The sequence below is a fragment of the Octodon degus genome, unplaced genomic scaffold (assembly GCF_000260255.1).
Source record: "Octodon degus isolate 3935 unplaced genomic scaffold, OctDeg1.0 scaffold00167, whole genome shotgun sequence".
Taxonomy (NCBI): domain Eukaryota; kingdom Metazoa; phylum Chordata; class Mammalia; order Rodentia; family Octodontidae; genus Octodon; species Octodon degus.
The window spans coordinates 2,730,700-2,749,752 of NW_004524743.1; the positions used below are offsets into that span (position 1 = coordinate 2,730,700).

The window sequence follows — 19,053 nt, forward strand, 5'->3', positions numbered from 1 at the left end:
CATCTTGGTTGTTTCCAAGATTTGGCTATCACAAATTGTGCTGCTATAAACATAGGCACACATATATCCCTATGATATGATGTTTTCAGATCCTCCGGGAAAATTCCCATTAGAGGAATAGCTGGTTTAAACGGGATTTTCAGTCCAAGTTTTCTAAGGAGTCTCCACACTGATTTCCATAACGGTTGCACCAGTCTACATTCCCACTTGTTTTTCTTTTTTCCTGGTATGATTTTTGGTGAATACCGGGGTTTATCTGATGTCAAGTTCATGAAGATGGGCATATAACAAACCCAACTGATAAAAGTAACAATATATTTTTCTTTTCATTTTTAACTAAGGTTTTAACACATCTAATTATTGCACTGTAAGTTAACATCTTCCCATGAGAAGCACAGTTTGGTATAATTAAATACAGAAAAAAATTTATTCTTGCTTGACATATTTACAAAGTTACAATGAATTTTAAAAGATAAAAGCTCAATTCAGAATTACCATTACATTCTATTATGGTATGATAGCTATTAATAAAATAAACACCATTATAAAATATCTCAATGTCTTGACTATAAGAATATTTTAAAAGAAAGAAAAAATTAACATTTGTGAAGAAGTACTACCAAAGGCATTCTCAAAGATAACACAGATATCTTGGTAACTAAGATGCTACAATACAAAGAGAAAAGTTAATTACTGTACAGCCATGTATCCTAATATTCAAAGCAACACAAAGGGTCAAATATCTAATATTCATAAGGGATCACTGCCTTCTAAATGTGATAAAAGGCTAAACTCTAAATTACTCCGAATTGTAAAAGAAAGGGCTAACTTTGTCTAGTTGTTTTTAATTACTGATTGTTTTAGTATGTATAGCTAATTTTCAAGTGTTTAAAGTCCACTCAGATAAGTTAATGATCTTTAAGGTTCTTTGACACTAGTTTTTCTCACAATTTTAGATATTCCAAGTAAAATTTCAAATAGGCAATGTGATTCCTTAGTACCCCTCATCACTTTCTATATTCATATTCCTTCAGACCTCTACAGTCTCAACCTTAAACTAAGGAGCCAAGTGCAGCCTACGATTGAGAAAAAAATCAGGAACCGATGAAGAAGTCAATCTTTTCAGGCCATTTATCAAATACGTGAATACTCACCTGTGGAAGAATACTGAACTAAATCTGTTAATATTTAGCTCTTCTGAAATATGGTTTCAATGAACTAACACAAGCATTATACCTGTTGATAAGTCATTCATCAAATTTTCTAAGGGCAAAGTTCCTTTTAAAGAAATTTTTAATGTTCATAAGGAAGAAGTGTAGCATAGTAGCTATGGACAGTCATGGTAGAATAAAAAAGACCTAGATTCCAATTTTGGCTTTGCCATTTACAAGAGGAAAATCTGAAGCCAGATGTGGGGGCATGCAGCTGGAATCCTAGCACTGGGCTGAGGCAGGAAGACTGCAGCAAGTTTGAGGCCAGCCTGGGCTACATAGGGAGTATGGGGCCAGCTTGAACTACATAGCGAGACCCTGTGTCAAAAACCATAAAAAAATAAAAAAGGAAAATGAGGCAAATTACTTAACTGAGTCTGAACCTGCTTACTCAAGTGTAAACTGGGAATGTTAGCTTCTGCAGTGGTTCCAGCTACGGTCCAATGGTGGTAGTGATGGTGATGAAGAACCATGAGGCATGCTTTGCACAACAGCACAATAGAACTGCAAGGACACGGGGGCATTTAGAGATGCAGAAGGGGTACAATACAGAGGAATTACAAATCAGTTGCACATTAACACTGTAAAAGGCCAAGGAAGTGGGGCTGGGAAAATGGTTCAGTAGAATAAGCACTTCCCTGGCAAGTGCAAAGGTCTGAGTTCAAGTCCAAAAAAAAAAAAAAAAAAAAGCCAAGGAGGGCTGGGGAAGGAGGCAGAGAAAGGAGGAACATGCATTTCAGTGCCTACTCGTCACTATCAACTATTCTCCTTTTAAAAATCTTCACAAATTTGGTGAAAACAAGAATCTGTTTTTGTTTGGAAAATATATAAGGAGTGTGGTTCCCATTTTTCATTTTTAATATAAAATGTAGTATGTCAGAAACTGATATGATGATAAATTTATACATGATCAAACATTTTTCAAACTTAATAAAATTGATGAAATACCATTATTGAAATTTTGATTGCTATTTTCAAATAGCTTTCATTTATTCCTTGAGAAGTGACATTTTTGGAAGAGACTGTCATAAATTATAATATGAAAGCTGAGGTTAACTTATATTAATTTTAAAACATATCAAAGTTGATATTAAAAGAATAGCACATGGTCTTCGAATAGTTTAATTTTCATTACTTGCCTTATAACTTTAATGAAAATAAATGAGCAGCATATTACTTTTCACTACACTTCAGTTTTAAAGTTGCTATGGTTAAAGGAAAATTCTACAAGATTTTAAAGCAATCTAAGTAGTCTCTAGGCAGAAAGTGATATGGATTTGGTACTCTTTTGATGAGCTTCCAGATATCGACAATTCTATAGGCATAGTTTTTCAAAGAAGGTGTCCAAGAGTTTCTATTTGATAGACATTGCAGTTCACCTTAGTAAAGTGGAGCTATAATGGAGCGAGCATTACTTGAATAGAAAAGCATTAAAATGCCAAAATAGCCATAGCAGTAAAAACATGAGTAATCATAAAGACAGAACCTAAAAAATTGCCCTAATTCCTGCCATATAATGACAGGAGCTAAAAGACAACATATGAGAATATAAAAATGTGAACAATGCCAGCTATATGTATTTTAAAGTATCACAGTTATAAGATTAGGCAAATAAAAGATCTTTGGGCAGATACTGCAAATAATTGTCTGCAGTAGTGCTCAACCAGAGGTGTCACTGCCCTCTCTGGCAGGGGAGGCGACCAGAAAAGATAAAGCAAGTCTTAGTGTCCCAGTGACAAACTTCCCACAGTGCATAAGCGAGTCCTGCACAATAAGAGAACCATGCCACTCAAATGCCAAGAGTGCTCTCAAAGAAAGACAGCGGCGCACCAGGTGCACCAGGATACTACATGAACTGGTCCGTCTAGAAACATTCTTTCTAAACTCTAAGGAACAAGTCAAAAAATACTATACAAGATCCCTGAAGTTCTCTCCAAGCACTAAATCTGTAATACCTGGCTCCTGAGTAATCTTTTCAACTGCTGATCTGGATAATTGGGAACATCCCACTATCATATACACAATGAAGAGACACACTTTAAAAGATCTTATGATCTGCTAATTTTATCAAAATATTGAAGGGCTGGTTACAAGGCTGTAATTGAAATAGGGGAGCCAGAGCAAGCTCAGAATGTGAATAAAACCATAGGTGGGGAAACACAGGTAACATTTCTCTTGGAGCATTCATGGATAAAGCTTTTTGAAGCATACACAGTTTGTGACTTTTTACAGCCTTTGCCTTAGGAGAGGAACCTAAACTAACGAAGAAGAAAAAATTATTTCATCACTGTGGATCCCATTACTGACTCTCTCACACATCTGAACCTCTTCCACAAAGAAAAAAAAAAAAAGTATCTAATCAAGTTGCTTTAATTATGTGCTTGTTTTATGCAAGAACAAGCTGCACAGTACAGATAAGTGAAATTTCACAATGGAAACAAACAACAACCATCAGGACCAAGAACAGAGTGACCTCTGGGGGTCTAAAGTCAGTACTTGGTTTTTACTGACTTCACCCATGTCTTTATTCATGGCACAGTGAACTCAAAATACCTCTGCACACTGACATCATAAGTTCTTTGTTGAGCGGTCAATTGCATCATTAAATACTGAACTGAGCCACAAAATAACTAATAATACATCTCTTTTGATACAGCTTTTCTTCCTGAAGCAAGTTAGCTTCATTCTCCTGCTGACTTTTCTATGTGGCTACAACTAAATCTATTAACACTTCTCTTCATATGGTTAGACATACATGGTAATTCATTATCACTCAGAACACTCCTTTGTTAAATTCAAATTTGCTTTTTTTGGGAGGAAGGGGCTCTTTTTAAAACAGGGTCTTGAGATGCAGCTCAGGCTGTCTTTGAGCTCACTGTGTAGCCCACGGTGGTCTTGAACTTGGAACCATCCCCCTGCCTCAGCCTCCCCAATGCTGGGATTACAAGAAAGAGTCACAACGCGCAGCCCTAACTTGCATTTTCAAATAAATTATACAAAGCTGTAACTACAAGACTTCCTCTCACCATTAATCTGGGAATTTTACTACAATATCCCTTCTACGTTTAATTCCTTGATTCCTGGGTAATATATTTTCAGGTTTTGGTTTACATCTTCATTTAATGTTGAATCTCTAGCAACTTATTCAAAAAGGGTGAGTGGGAAAAAATACTTAGAGTTGGAATATTTTCCCTGTATCATGATACTTGCAGGATAATTTGGTAGTTAATAGAATCTTAAATTGGTAATTATTTTCTCACATAATTAAAAGATATCACTCCATTACTTTCTTGTTCAAAGTTTTACTATTAAGAAGTCTGATGACATTCTGATTCTTGCTCTTTTATGGCTTTTTTTTTCATTCCGAGAGATTTTTATAATTTACTGTTTTAAAATTTCAAATTTATTTTCCTTGGTAGGGGATATATTTATTATTCATTGCCTTGAGCAGTCAGTGAAACACTGAGTTCTGGAAAAGTTATTCCTTTGTATTCTTTAATACATTTTCTTTTTCCTCTTTTCCTTTTTCTTCCTTTACCCAGATGCTGGACCTCACTGGTTATTGTTAAAACTGTGAAGGGCCTGCAATCTACCTCACTTCGAGCACATTTTCAGGGACACTGGCAAAAGGCTCGGGTCGGAGACAGACTTACCCGGCAGCACGAGTCTCATGTGGGCAGCACCTCCCTCCGCATCCAAGTACCATCATGTACTGGTGGCCCACGCATATGCTACACACACTGTTGGTTCATGTAACAGACAAGGCCCAAGATTAAAAAGACTTAAATCTTTTAGAAAAGGCTAAGTGAACCTGTCTAACCTCTGGTCTAGAAAATAGCATTATTATATTATACCGGATAGCAAACAAAGCTGCCCTTTAGACATTAGAGAACTGCTATCCATCTCTGTCTCAATAGGTGTTCACTACACAGATGTCTTTGAAAAGATGACTGTCTTAGTTACTTCTCTCTCATTGTTGGGTCAAAATACTAAACACCCAAAATTAAGGAAGGAAAGTGGAGGTTTCAGTCCATACTCAGCAGGCTCAAAGGGAGAACGGTACATGGAAGAGGGCAGCTGTTCATGGCAGTGGAAGACAGCAAAGAGCAAGGGAAGGAGCAGGGGCTGCAGCAGATAGCAAGTCTCTCTCTCCCTTCCTTACATTTGTATGCAGATTATCTGCCCCAGGGCAGGTGTAGCACACACACCCATAATCCTAACATTGGATCATAAATTAATCACAAACTAGAAGCTGCCCTATGACTACATGAGGCTTTCAGGAGATGCCTAGACACAAACCATAACAATGATCTACAACAAAAACTGTCCATACCTCTGTTTATAAGACACACAAAATGTGAGAGACCCATGGAGAACTGGGATGGTACAACTCTCATTTCCAATATCCTGTTTTTCTTTTTATTATACCTTTGGTGATTTTGTCTCATCACTGACTTCAAACCCTTCTATTGAAATTGTTCTTTGTACTCATAGTTTTAATTTCCAAGAGTTTATACTTGTGTTTTGAATACTTCTTTTTTGTATGTATGGCATCCTGTTTCATAAATATCTTCTCAATTCTTTCTGTTCTTTTTCTTCTCAATATTATTATGATTTTTATTGACGATGGTGATATTTTCTGTTCCTGGTGTTGTGCTTGCTAAGTTACCTTTTCAATTTGTATATTCTGATCTTTGTCTTTCATAATGAGTACACTAGTGATCTTTGTATCTTCACAATTAAGAGGCCAAAAAAAGATTGATCAAGCTGGGTGGTGGCACAAGGCTAAAATCCCAGCACTCAGAAAGCTGAGGCAAAAGGATCATTGCAAGTTCAAGACTATCCTGACCTACAAAGTGAGCTCAAGGCTAGCCTGAATTGCACAGAGAGACTGTGTCTCAAAAAGAACTCCCTCTAAAAAAAGAAAAGAAAAAAGAGACAACCAGTTCTTCATGCATTAGCAGTATCCATCAACCAATGGGCTTATGAGTGAGTTAACAGACTGGAAATTGGCTATTAAACTGCAAATTCTAAAGTATACTCTTTTTTCTGGTGTTAGGGATTGAGCCATTTTTGTGTAATCTATAATTTATTTTTTTCCATCTGTTTCAAAGTAAGACTGTATGTTGTATCCTTCCACCAACCAACAGTGAGTTGTAGCAACATCATTTACTAAGTAATCCTTTGCTTCTTTATTACTATCATTGTCATACACATATATTCGTGCATCAGTCTTATCATCTGTATCTTAAAAATACTCAATCCTTAATGTAAAACAAAAAATAAAATGACATGCCTGATAAGGCAAGACTAAAGGAAAAAAAAACCTAAACACACATACACACACACACACACACACACACAATTACATTTTCAATTCTTACATCTATATTTTACAACTGTATTTGAGACTAATATATATTGCTAACTATATACATCCTTTTCATTTTAAAAGACTTATATCTGATTATTTTAAATCATTGTCATTTTATAATCCAAAAAACTTTACATGGGGCTAATCAACCTTTTCTTTGCAAATTAAAGTCAAGTAAGCCTGTTAGCTGCACAAAACAGTATCTGACCCATCTGTCAGTGATTCTTTTTACAAAGTAAATACACCAACTTCCCATAAAATACTTTATTATATTCAAACATTCTAAATATTAATTCAAAATTTAAGCAATTTTTAAAAAAGTAGTTTAATTTTCAAATTAATATCTGCAAAGTAAATGCAATTTACTTATATACAAAAAAATCACTTGTTTTTCCATATACTTTTCTCAGTGAGATATTTCTATACCTTTCTTCCTAGTAAACAGATTTTGAAATGAAAACAATCTTTAATGAGAAATTATCATCATAAGCAAAGTTACACAAACTGCTTTCTTTGCATGCATTTTTCTGCTATTTCTAAGTCTTATAATAGTCAAGGTCCTAATAAGCTTAATAAATCTTTAAAAGGATTAGTTATACTTTCATATGTAGCAACATTCCTTACATAAAATGACAATTTATACTTCCTATGAATTGTACCTTTTTATTCTGTTGTAAAACCACTAGATTGCCTAAATTATTAATATACTGAATGCTACAATTTGCCTATCTTCTCAGAAGTGTTTATTAAATACTAACATCATTGGCTACAACAGGTACCTGAATAGCATAAGCAGGTCTGTCAGCAAATTCTTTGGTGACCATTATAGATTGAAAGAAGTTTAAATTTGACAATCAATGGTTTCCATGTTTACCCGGTACCAATAACACATCACATATTCTACTTCACTTTTCAACAGAAATCACCAGCTTTAGGGAAGAATTCACACCATGCTGGCTTATAGGAATGAAACATAAGGAAATGTAAGAGGAAAAGAAAAAAGGAAAGTGACGAAGAAAATCAAAGGGGAGGAATGGTAGAAAAAGAACAACAAAAAACAAGGAGCCAGTCTCTCCCCTTATCCTGTTCTCTTCCTCTAACTTTATCAGAGCTCTGCAACCACATACACAGAATGATAGCTTAAGTTTTAACACATGTGCTATGCACAACACTCCAGCATTTATCAGAAGGATGACAATCCAGGGGCATTAAATGTAACAGTTTAGCTCAGTGGAACAGCACTTTGAATACCCTACTGCCACCTAGGCTATGAGTCTATCATTCTAGGAAAGAGTAGAAGAAAACTGGGGTAGGAGTGACTTTATTGAAAAGTGACTATTTTAAATTTTCTTCCATCAGGCACACACAGGAGAAGGAAAAAGAGTTACTTGGTAAGAAAATAAATTCAGTTATTAAAAAAGTAGAAAAACATACATTTGTCCAACTGAGTTGTGGCTTTGGAAATCACATACACTGTATCAACCATGCTGAGAAACTTTCACCATTTCCAGTTTGTTGGGGCCACAGTCAGGCTGCTATAAATATCACTATTCTGAGATTCTCATACATTAATACTTGTATCTATTTATTACAGGAATGGATTACAGTCTCATGAATGGAAGCATTGGTTGAAGAGTTTGGTATATATTAAATGAGAAGGAATGTTACCAAATGGCCTTCTAGAAAAATGGAAAGAGTTCATAATTCCACCAACTGTGTATACAAGTACCTTCTCCTAGTACCTTTCCCAGAAATCAGTGACCATAATTTTTAAAAATCTTTATTGAGATATAATACAAAAAGATGCAGCCTTTTAAGGTATACAATTCAATGGTTTCAGAAGGCCAGAGCTACATGAGTGATCATTAAGTTCAGAACATTTTCATCAGTCTGAAACAGGAACCCTGTACCTTAGTGCCGAGTACCTGCCCCCACTTCATTCCAGACCTAGCAGTCACTGATTCCTCTCCATCTCTATGGATTCAGCTACCTTAGATATGCCATATAAATGAACCCATACAATTTGGGGATTTCTGTGATCAGCTCCTTTTACTTAACATATGCTTTATTGCTCAGTAATTTATAATTCATCCACATTGTAGCATGCAACTGTATTTCATTTCTTTTCATTGCTGAATAATATTCCACTGTGTGGCTATGCTGCATCTTATCTATCTACTCACAAGTTGATAAACATTGGGTTGTTTCCACTTTCTGGCTACTAAAAATAGCACTGCAATGAACACTTGTTTTTCACCAAGTGTGTGCTTATCTCTTGGATATGCGAACTGCTGGGTCATATGATAACCCCACATTTAATTTTTTTAGGAACTGCCCCTGAGTTTCAAAGTATAACTTTATGCCAGTTTGACAGGCAATAAAAAATTTCACTGAAATTTTAATGTGTATTTAACTGATTTTGAGGCTTTTTAACTCCTTGGCCATTTTCATCTTGTTCATTTTATCTTTTTATAAATTGTTTTTTATCTCTTGTGTTCTCTTCCTATTGAGCTGGGGTTTTGTTGTTGTTATTGTTTGTTTATTTTTGTTTGGAGAGTTTTGTCTTTTATAAAACTCCAAGAATTCTTTGCATATTATAGATATTAGTGTTTACTGTTATCTCCTTTACAAACACTTTTGTCTTGATTTAAGGTTTGTCTTCTAATTTGTGGATTCCTGTGTCATGTAACACATTCCATTTGTATAGTGCTAAACACATCTGGGTTTTTGTGTACATTAGAAAGTTCTTCCTTACTTCCAGATTACTTATGCAGCAGCCTCAACAGTTGTCAAAGATTTGTCTGCTTATTTATTTTATACCTTCAATACGCAAGATTTATCTTATACACAGTATGAAATAGGATTAGCCACTTTTGTACTAAAATAAAATATACCTTAAGTTATTAAATGTAATTTTTTCTGGGTTCTCTATTCTATTGTCTTTTGAGCAACACATCAGCACTACATGCTGCTCATAATAACAATTTAGTGGGCTTTGACACTTTTAAAATATAATTAGAATGGAAAATATCCTAATGTATTATATACAGTGAGGGTGAATATGGAACCTTTATTTCTATTTTTAATACACACATGCATACCAAGGGTCATTACCATGTAAAATATAATTCTTACTATGAATTAAAGTTTAATTCACTTTAGTTAAACTCAACTGAAGCTTCAAATCTACTCCTTCACTGTACTCTACTGATACATTTATCTATTCTTTTATCCATACCACATTCACCTATTTTTGCTTTTTGATAATATTTTAATATCTAGAGTAAAGCAAATCTCTTTTATAAAATTTATTTGGTAATTTTTTTATATTCTTCCACATACATCACAGTCATTTTTTCTAAATGCTAAAAAATTATTTCCATTACAATTAAAATGGCTAATTTGGGAGAATTTATACTTGCATGAATTTGAATTTATACTTCTTCTCTACAATCAAGTATTTGGTTTATCTCTACATTCTTCTGGTTTTTTTTTTTTTTTTTTTTTTTTTTTTTTTTTTTTTTTTTTGGCCACCAATGCCTTCAGGGCACTTTTGGCCAGCAGGAGAGTTGTGAGGTTCGAACTCCAGCAACCTGAGGCTGACAGCTTTGTGGAAGCAGCCACTTAAAGGACTGAGCTAGGGTCAGGCCCCCCTTCTGTTTTTTTAATTTTTAATTTTAATTTTAATTTTATTGCTTTATCACAGGGTCTTGCTACACAGCTCGGACTTGCAGTGATCCTCCCGTCTCAGCTTCCTTGCACTTGCCAGTCAGGTGCTTAGACAACTGAGCTATCTTCCCATCCCCTGCTTTACATTCTTGAAACACAGAATATTTTCATGGTTCATATCATAGGTCCTGTGGTTTACTTGTTAAATGTCCTATAATTATTTTACAGTTCTTTTCATTGTTGTGACAGAAACTTTCTCTTGCTGCCATTTCTGTGTTTATTGCAAGTATAAAGATACTATCAACTTTAGCTTCTATCTGGATATCCCAGCAGATTGTCTTATGAAGATTATTGTTTATAACTTCAGTCTCTTAGAGACTGTAGTCATCTTAGAGATACACCATCAGTCTCTTAGTGATGTACCATCAGTCTCTTAGAGATATACCATCACATTTTCTAGAATCACTAGAAAAATAGTAAATAATCTGGCAGTACAAAACTGCACCAGTAAGAATCTCAACTAGCTCCTGATTACAAGTGCAAGCAATCTGTTCTAGAAATAGATTTTCAAGTGGTTGAGGCTCACTCCACCTCTATTTCTCAGGCTGCTCCACCTGTTACAGCCCCTGCCCCTGTTTCTCAGAAGCCTCCATTCCTTGTACAAATTCTCAGCTGTGCTACAGTGACAGTCCTTGGCTTCTGGGCTGGAGTAGTAGGGTGGAGAGAGAAAGAGAGGGGTCCTGATTTCAAAGGCCCTATTAAAAATACTTATGCGTCCATTCAGATATATGTATGCAAGGCACAAGGCAAGATGCTGAAAGGAAAATCAAAAAAATAAAGAATGTCCAGAAAGATAATCAAATAGGATATATAAAATTCATAAATAACTTTAGATAAATATTCAGACAGAAATGATGCATGCTGTAAATAAGCACAGGTAAGGTCTGAGTATGATACACAATTATTCCTCATAAGAAGTCATATATGTAAACTATGTACGAACTATAATACTGTTAAAATTTAAGTACAAATTAAAAAACTTCTGTGGAATTAGCTGAACCTCATTAGCACATTATTATCACTCTCTCAGGGAAAAACTGCTTTCAAATAATCCCCTTTAAGTGATCTACTAGTAATATAACTCCTGTTTTGTTTTTTTCTTTTGGTAGCAGGAATTGAACTCAAGACCTTACACTTGTCAGGTAGGCACTAATGCCACTGAGCTATCTCCCTGGCCCTAACTTCTGTATCTTAAAGACTAGTGGTAACAGTACCTAAGCTGTAGCACTGGCAAAGAAAAAACAAGGCAGTAACAACAGAAATAAATGAAGCCTTTGTCCTTGACAGTGACCTTTTCTGACTACTCCCTAATTAAGAACAGAATTAACTTTGTTCAATGAAAATAAATTCATATCATGTAAAATTTCTTAAAGATTTAAATTATATAAAATCAGGTACTAAAGAATTTTAATTATGTTTATAATACAATTTTAAAATTGTTTTAGGTTGCCAAAAATACACAATCTACAATTTTCATCTGTGTCAAAAACTGTCACCTTTTAATTCATGGTGTATTGCTGCAAAACACAGCTGTTACATCAGCCAGGTAGTTTATTAGTTCATTCATGCTATGAAAATACTCCTGACATTTCATCTGGTCAACCATCGTAAAGGTTAATTCTTGTTTCCTCATTCAGATTTTATTCTAGGTGAGCTGTTTGTGGGCAGATTCTATTTACCTATTCTGAAACAAACCACAAAGTGTTTCACTGCTCACTCACACTGTTAAGAACATATTGACTTGCTGCCTGCTCTGCTGTTTAATTCATTTATGCTGTGAGTCAGGCATGAAGACAGAATTTTAAATGTGACATTTGCAGGCTGTTAGGTCATTTAAGCTCTGACAACACGAGGGAATTCCTGACATATAAACTGGACCTGGTTACCAAGCACAGCTGAGCTTCCCAAAGGGGCACATTTCTGATCATTTTGTGGTAATCTCTCATAGAATTTTAGTATCAATGAAAAGATCTCTATGGCCAACATTTTAAAAGAAAAAACTCTGTTTCTTTTAATAAGCTCAAACTGGCATGTCTTGTCAACACATATCTCCTAAAAATTCTTTGATTGGAAGGATATACATAAAGTCAAATAATTATAGTTCATAACAACTCTGAGAAATTCTGACATGAAAAGGCTTCAACTATTTCCTACAATCTGTAAGGACCCGAAATATCTGCTAGGTCCAAAGGCTACAGCTCTCGTCAATACACTATTTAAGATTATTAGACTCTGGCCCAGAAGGCTAGAGGTTATATGCTGTCAAAATTACAGTACAAAATCTAAGCTTAAACACTTTAAACACTGCCTTTTCTAAGATTAGCATTATGGAGAGGGATGGTAAAGTCATTATAATTGGAAATGAACACACTGCCCACATTAGATTCAGAATTACACTTAACAAGGTTAGATAATGGCATAGGATAGAGGAAGCAGGGTGAGACTGCTTCTCCTTTTAGCCACTCCAAAAAACTACAATATATGATGTATTTTCAGCTTTCTCATCACTAACATGTACAATGATTCAAAATGAAAGTTTTCTAAAATTAAGTTTTGTTATTAATACACAAAATGATTGTGATTACTCTGTATTCTATGTAAGAATTCCAGTGATATGCAGCAAGTAGCCTTTAATACTGTGCAAAGAATGAGACTTAACCACAAGAGGTGCAGCCCAAATAGGGACAGCCTGAAGTGCCTCTCAGCTACAGCACACTGATGTTGAAAAACCTAACAAAAGCAATTATCTTTTTAGAGATTAAAAATACTGTTTGTTTCAAAAGAATAAAATGGAAAGCAACCTGGTGTATTATCTGTGCTACAGGAAGTTGTTCGGCATATTTCAGTGGTTCCATGAACTCCTCATCCATCTGGTCTTCCTTATAACTGGAAGAAAAGAATGAAAAAACAAAGCTAAGGCAAACACTATTTATAAGTACATACACTATTTAAAGCATTTGAAATTTATTAATACATATTTAAAATGTAAATTTTTGAAATAACTAGTATTTATCAATAATAAAACCAATGAACTATTTCAAATGAACAAATGTATTAAGATTGCATTTAATTACTATGTAATAATGTTATCTAATATCACTTTAATGCTCTTCATTCTCATCTTTTATTCTGAGAATTAAAAATGTTTCAAGAGCTCTCTGTTCATGGTGGGATGGTTTGTATCATGGCTCTTCAAAATCTGGCTCCAACCACACTGAAGCTTCATCCCTTGCCTTTCGACACTTGTGTTGGTGTTGGTGTGTACTGTCGGCCACATCCAACTACTTGCCACCCCCCAGTCTTACCCCTGCTCCACAGAGGGGCTAAACCTACAGGGCTCTCTCACTTCTCCCACACTACTGTATCTGTGTAGACCACCACCAATTCCCTGCTCTGCTCCTTTTACTGTACTACTGACCTGTAACCATCTAGGGACATTGTTTTTACCCTTAAAGCCCAGGTTTTATCCTTCTCTGTATATCCAGTGCTTACAATATGATACTCCTTAAATGTTTACTGAGTGAATATATGAATAAAAATAAATGAAAAAAGCAATTCTCCAAGGTGATTTTATATAGAAATTTTTTCCTTTAGATCTACATGTAAAATGAGATATAAAATTGCCTACCAAATACAAAAATAGTAAAGTACAAAAATAAAACTTAAAACATCCTCCCAAATGAAAAGATTTTGACAAAATTTTGAAATTTTCTCTTTCCAGAAATGGTAAACATCAAATTTCAAGAAATAAGACCTAAGCATATTTAAACTTTCTTTAACTTTTTAATCTATAAATTACATATTAATTTAAAATTACATTAAAACTAAACTTTAAATTTTGTTAGAAAACAAACAGAACAAGATCGGCAGTTAAGGAATCTCAACTCTGGAGTCTTTCCTAAGAAAAGGGCAGATATATAAATAAACACAAAATTTTACACATGAGTAAAGAGCTTCAAGAATCTCTTACTTAGATAAAAGTTGTACAGATCTTGAAGGATTAGCACAAAAATAATTAATTTGGGAAAAACCTTAAAGAGTCTTAAAATGAGGGAGAAAATCATGTCCAAACATTGTAGAGACAGTAGTGGAAAGGTAGATGCCAGGAGCTAGGAGAAAGTTTACTGTAGCGGACAGTTTCAGATTACAAAATGAAAAAAAAAGTTCTAGAGAGGGTTATGGACAATAGAGACAGATTTAAGGACAGGGACCTGTGCAGTGGCTAAGACAGTATCACTGACACATCAGGAGCAGCGCAGTGCTGCTCCTCTCGCATTCCCAGTCCCACTTTGAAGCCCCACCCTCCAGAATCAGAGAGTTACCACAGTATTCCTAGACTGGCTCCTGAGAGAAGGCGTGAAGTTTGCGTGAGGTCTTTAGGATGGCCTCATCAAACATGACTGGCATCTTTGTAAGAAGAGATGAGGACCCAAGACACAGCAAAGGCCTCCTGAAGACACGAAGGGAGGCAGTCACTTATTTACAGGCTCTGGAGTGAGGCGTTAGGAAAGCCAATCCCAAGGACACTTATAGGCCTCCAACTATGGGGAACACCTGCTGCTTATGCCACCTAGGCTGTGAGGTTTTGGTGAGATTTTTTTTTGGGGGGGGGGTCTTTTTGAGACAGGGTATCGCTATGCAGCTCAGGCTGGCCTTGAGCTCATGTTGTAGCCCAGGCTGGTCTTGAACTTGCAACAATCCAGATGCCTCAGATTCCCTAGTGCTGGGACTACAGGCATGCACCACCACGCCCCTCTCTGTGAAGCCTCTGTCATGGCAGCCCCTAGCAAATTAATACAATGCCCTATTTCACTACACATATAATTTTCACTGACCAAAAATCAAAATTTTGCTTTAAAGCATTTCTCAATACGTTTTAAAAGTCTGTCCACAGGGCCAGCCAGATAGCTCAGGGGACTAAAGCGTCTGCTGAGGCAGAGCACAGCAGCTGAAGTTTGATCCCCAGCATGCCATACTGGCCCCGCCCCTGGGGAGCCCTGAGATGTCCACTGAGACTGGGCGGGGTGGCAACGCCTGTAATCCCAGGGCTCAGGAGGCTGAAAACACAGGATCACTATGAGTCCAATCTGTGTAATGAGACCCTGTAGACTCTATACTAAATATATAAAAAAAAAGTCTGTCCACATTTGCAAAAATGGCAACAAAAGAAAAGAGAAACATTAAAACTTGTATTTCAAAGAACAAAATCAGGATAATACCTGGAGACAAATTTTTATATATTTTTTATCAGAAAAGGCCTTTATCAAGTATATGTAAATATTATAAATCAGCAATTAAAAGGTAAGTAATGAAATAAAAATCATTTCCTTTCTCATCAAGGAAATTCTTCAGTAAAATCCACTTATTCTTGTTTGCATCTTTTTTGCTGCTGCCTATGGTGGGAAGAATACATTGACAATGCAGATTGATGCCACCCTGATTCCCACTAAGTCATCAGCAGTTAGTTACTAAAACTCTGAAACTAAAACTGCTGAAAAAATGAACGATGATCAAATCACTGACATTAACTCTAATATAAAGAAATATGAAAAAGTCACTACTTGTTATTCCAAAAAGCAAAAATTACTATGTAAAAGATGGAAGTTTATATTTTACTTGCAAAATGTTTCTCAAACAACATACAAAACATTTAGTCATACAAAAATATTTGAAATTCAGCAAATCATTTTAAGTTAACTTTGTAAATGTCAAGAAACTTATGAAAAAATCTAAACACACTTCTACATTTTTATATGGCTTTGTGATGAGCCATTAAAAGTAAGCTGCAGATATGGCAGCTCAATAGTTACCAGTCGGGGCCTGGCCTTAGCTCAGTTGTTTAAGTGGCTGCTTCCACAAAGCTGTCAGCCTCAGGTTGCTGTAGTTCGATCCCCACAACTCTCCAGCCAGCCAAACCAGCCATGAGGGCATTTGGAGCAAAAAAAAAATAAAATAAATAAATAAACCTTATTCAATAGTTACCAGTCACAGACAGGACTGAATTTTTTTTAATCAACTGTAACACTTCAAAGTTGCATACAGCACAACTGACTAGTAAACCTGGGCAACATGGACCTATAATTCATTACTTTAAATATTTTATCACTAATTAAAATTATTATTATTATTAGGTACTAGGGATCGAACTCGGGACCTTGTGCTTGCCATTCAGGCATTTATGCTGCTGAGCTATCTCCCCAGCCCCCTATTTGTTATTTTTTGAAAATGTTTACTTGCTTCTACATTGCTAATCAAAAATCTGATATAAGTTTGATGTTTTTCCATGTAACTTATTCAATTTTAATGCATTTGCATTTTTTACTTTTTTTCAATAGTTATTACTTCTTTTTTCAACTTGGAGGTTCCATGGCTTTTTGTCCATTTTTTTATTTTCAGCTGAAAGATATACCATAAAAGCTGGTTATTCTAGATCAATTCTCCCAGGTACATAGGAGACAGTAGTACTTTTTATATGGAAATTCAGATACTTTATTTCCAAAAATTTTTATATACAACTTTAAATATTTTTTTCTGCTCTTTTTTCATTAGTTTTTCTAGCTCAGGGATTAAATTAGAGATAATGGATTTTCTGTCATTTTTTTCCTTAGATCCTTTTTATCTCATTTAATCCACATCATTTTCTTGTCTCTTTCTTTCTATTCTTTGTGTCTCTAACTGAAATTTCAGTAATATCCATCTTCCTTTGGTTACTTTGTAATTTAAGTTTTCATTTCTGAAATAATTTGTCCTTTTTTTTCTTTTTTTTTTTGGACAATTTCTTTCCAGAGCTCAGTCAGTTCCTAGTTCACACAACTTCCCCTTGTTCTGTCTATTCAAAGCGACAGTTTTTAAGTTCCTGGCTCATGGTATCTTTTCATAATGCAACAGCTTGTTTAATAATAGAGGTTATTCACATTTGAGTGTTGTCTTTCAGTTTCCCTGTTCTATGTTATCTGTTATTTTTGCTTTCATTCTTTGTGTCTGTGTGTGTACATATAATTTAGTAAGAAAATTTTAGCTTACTTTTCTATTTTATTCTTACAGCAACTTTGTACTTGAGAAAAATTCTTCTTTTCCTATTGAGGATTACTTACACAGGTTTCCTAGGATTGGTAAAGGCAGTTTAATCTTGGACTGGCAGAAGGGAAGGTGTGACTTTCTAGGTTTCTCGGTCCAAGAGTGCCCTCTGCTGTGGCTCTACTCCAGTATAGTTCCTTTAAAGCTTTTTGTGGCGGTGGAACAAGTTGTATTTTTTTTACAATACTATCTTTTTTTTTTCCGTAATTTTATTGAGAGACAAACAGTAATGAGACAGTTTCAAATCAAATTGGTAGGACAGTTTCAATAATTAACACACTGCATACTCTCTTCCTAGTGGTTATTTGCTGTATAAGATGCAGACATGATATCCTATTTACAAACACCATTAGAACAAATCATTCTATTCATTAAGAGAATGCAACTATATATCTATCCTAACCACTTTGAATACACAGATACAAAATGGACATTTATCTGTATACCCTTTTTTTGTTAAGTTTCATTATTTGAATATTATAGGTGTGTTAACTCAGCAAAACATTCTAAAAGTTCAGTAGTCCATAATAGTATTTATTGCTTGACTGGCAGTGTCAGAAATTGTTGACAAGAGTCCCCTCCAGCTCAACATAACAGCATGGCTTTACTTCTTATACTTCATTTTTATACTTTTCTACTGGATGGTTAAGACCAAGATAAAGCAAGACCTATGCAACAAGAGTTGTAGCTTTTGGATCTGATAAGGTCAGTCAAATCCCCTCAGGATTTATCCTGAGATCCTGTAGCACAGATTGTAGATCCTTTGTCAGTGTCAGCCAATACTATCTTACTTCCTTGCAAGACTTATCTTCTGTTGTTTTCTTCTTTCCTGTTACCACTAATACTAATACTCCAAGGGTAGCTCTGTCCCCACTGGGCCACTTGCAAGGCCTCTTCCGCTATCTAAGTAGTACTTGCCAAAGATTGTTACCTTAGGAGACCCGCACTTCCCAGTCACTGCTTACAATGCAACTCAGATAGAAAGCATTACAGGAGCTACTTTCAACTTACATGGTTCAACTTTCAACTCATGCCATAGAAACCTGGAATTTTTCTTTTGAAAACTGGAAGAGTGCTCACAAATGTCATAGTACTCCTTTATTTCACATTCAGAGGCCTTAAGGCCTACTCGTAGGACTTTTTTCTTTAATCTCTTTCCAAGGTCTTCCTACAGTCTTTTAAAATAAATTAAAAAGTAATTTCAGCATCAAAAAAGTTTTGTAAAGTGTTTTTGTAGAAGAACAAAATAATTTGTTTACTCAGTGAAATACAAAATGTCTTATGTTACCATTTCAAAGGAAAACGGAATTAAAATACTGTCCAAGTCTCCTGCATAAATAAATAAAATGCAGCTGACAAATTACACACCTATGAAATTAGTCTGTACACTCCCTGTTGTTCTGGGATCCTTTTCTCTTTTTAACAGATGCTCACCACCCTACACAATCTCTTTCCTCTCTGTTCTCCAAGCACTCCTGAAATAATATTGTACAATTATTCACAGGTCACACATATGTGACTTAGAAAAAGGTTTTATTCAACAATGCCACATTGCAATCAGGTAATTCATGCCTAAAATGGCAAAACATACTCTCAGCTAAAGAATAAAGAATTTCCAAACAGTAAAAATAAATTCAATAAAAAGAACAGGAGAACAAAGAC

General features: G+C 35.1%; 1 protein-coding gene across 1 annotated transcript in view; it reads right to left on the reverse strand.

The window, feature by feature from the left end:
• The window catches only part of Pigk (phosphatidylinositol glycan anchor biosynthesis class K), a 102,513-nt gene that overhangs the window by 17,571 nt on the left and 65,889 nt on the right, over positions 1-19,053 (reverse strand). Inside the window, exon 10 of the mRNA XM_004643163.2 lies at positions 13,116-13,200. Within this exon, the coding sequence (XP_004643220.1) occupies positions 13,116-13,200 (85 nt within the window). The remainder of the gene's footprint in view (positions 1-13,115; positions 13,201-19,053) is intronic.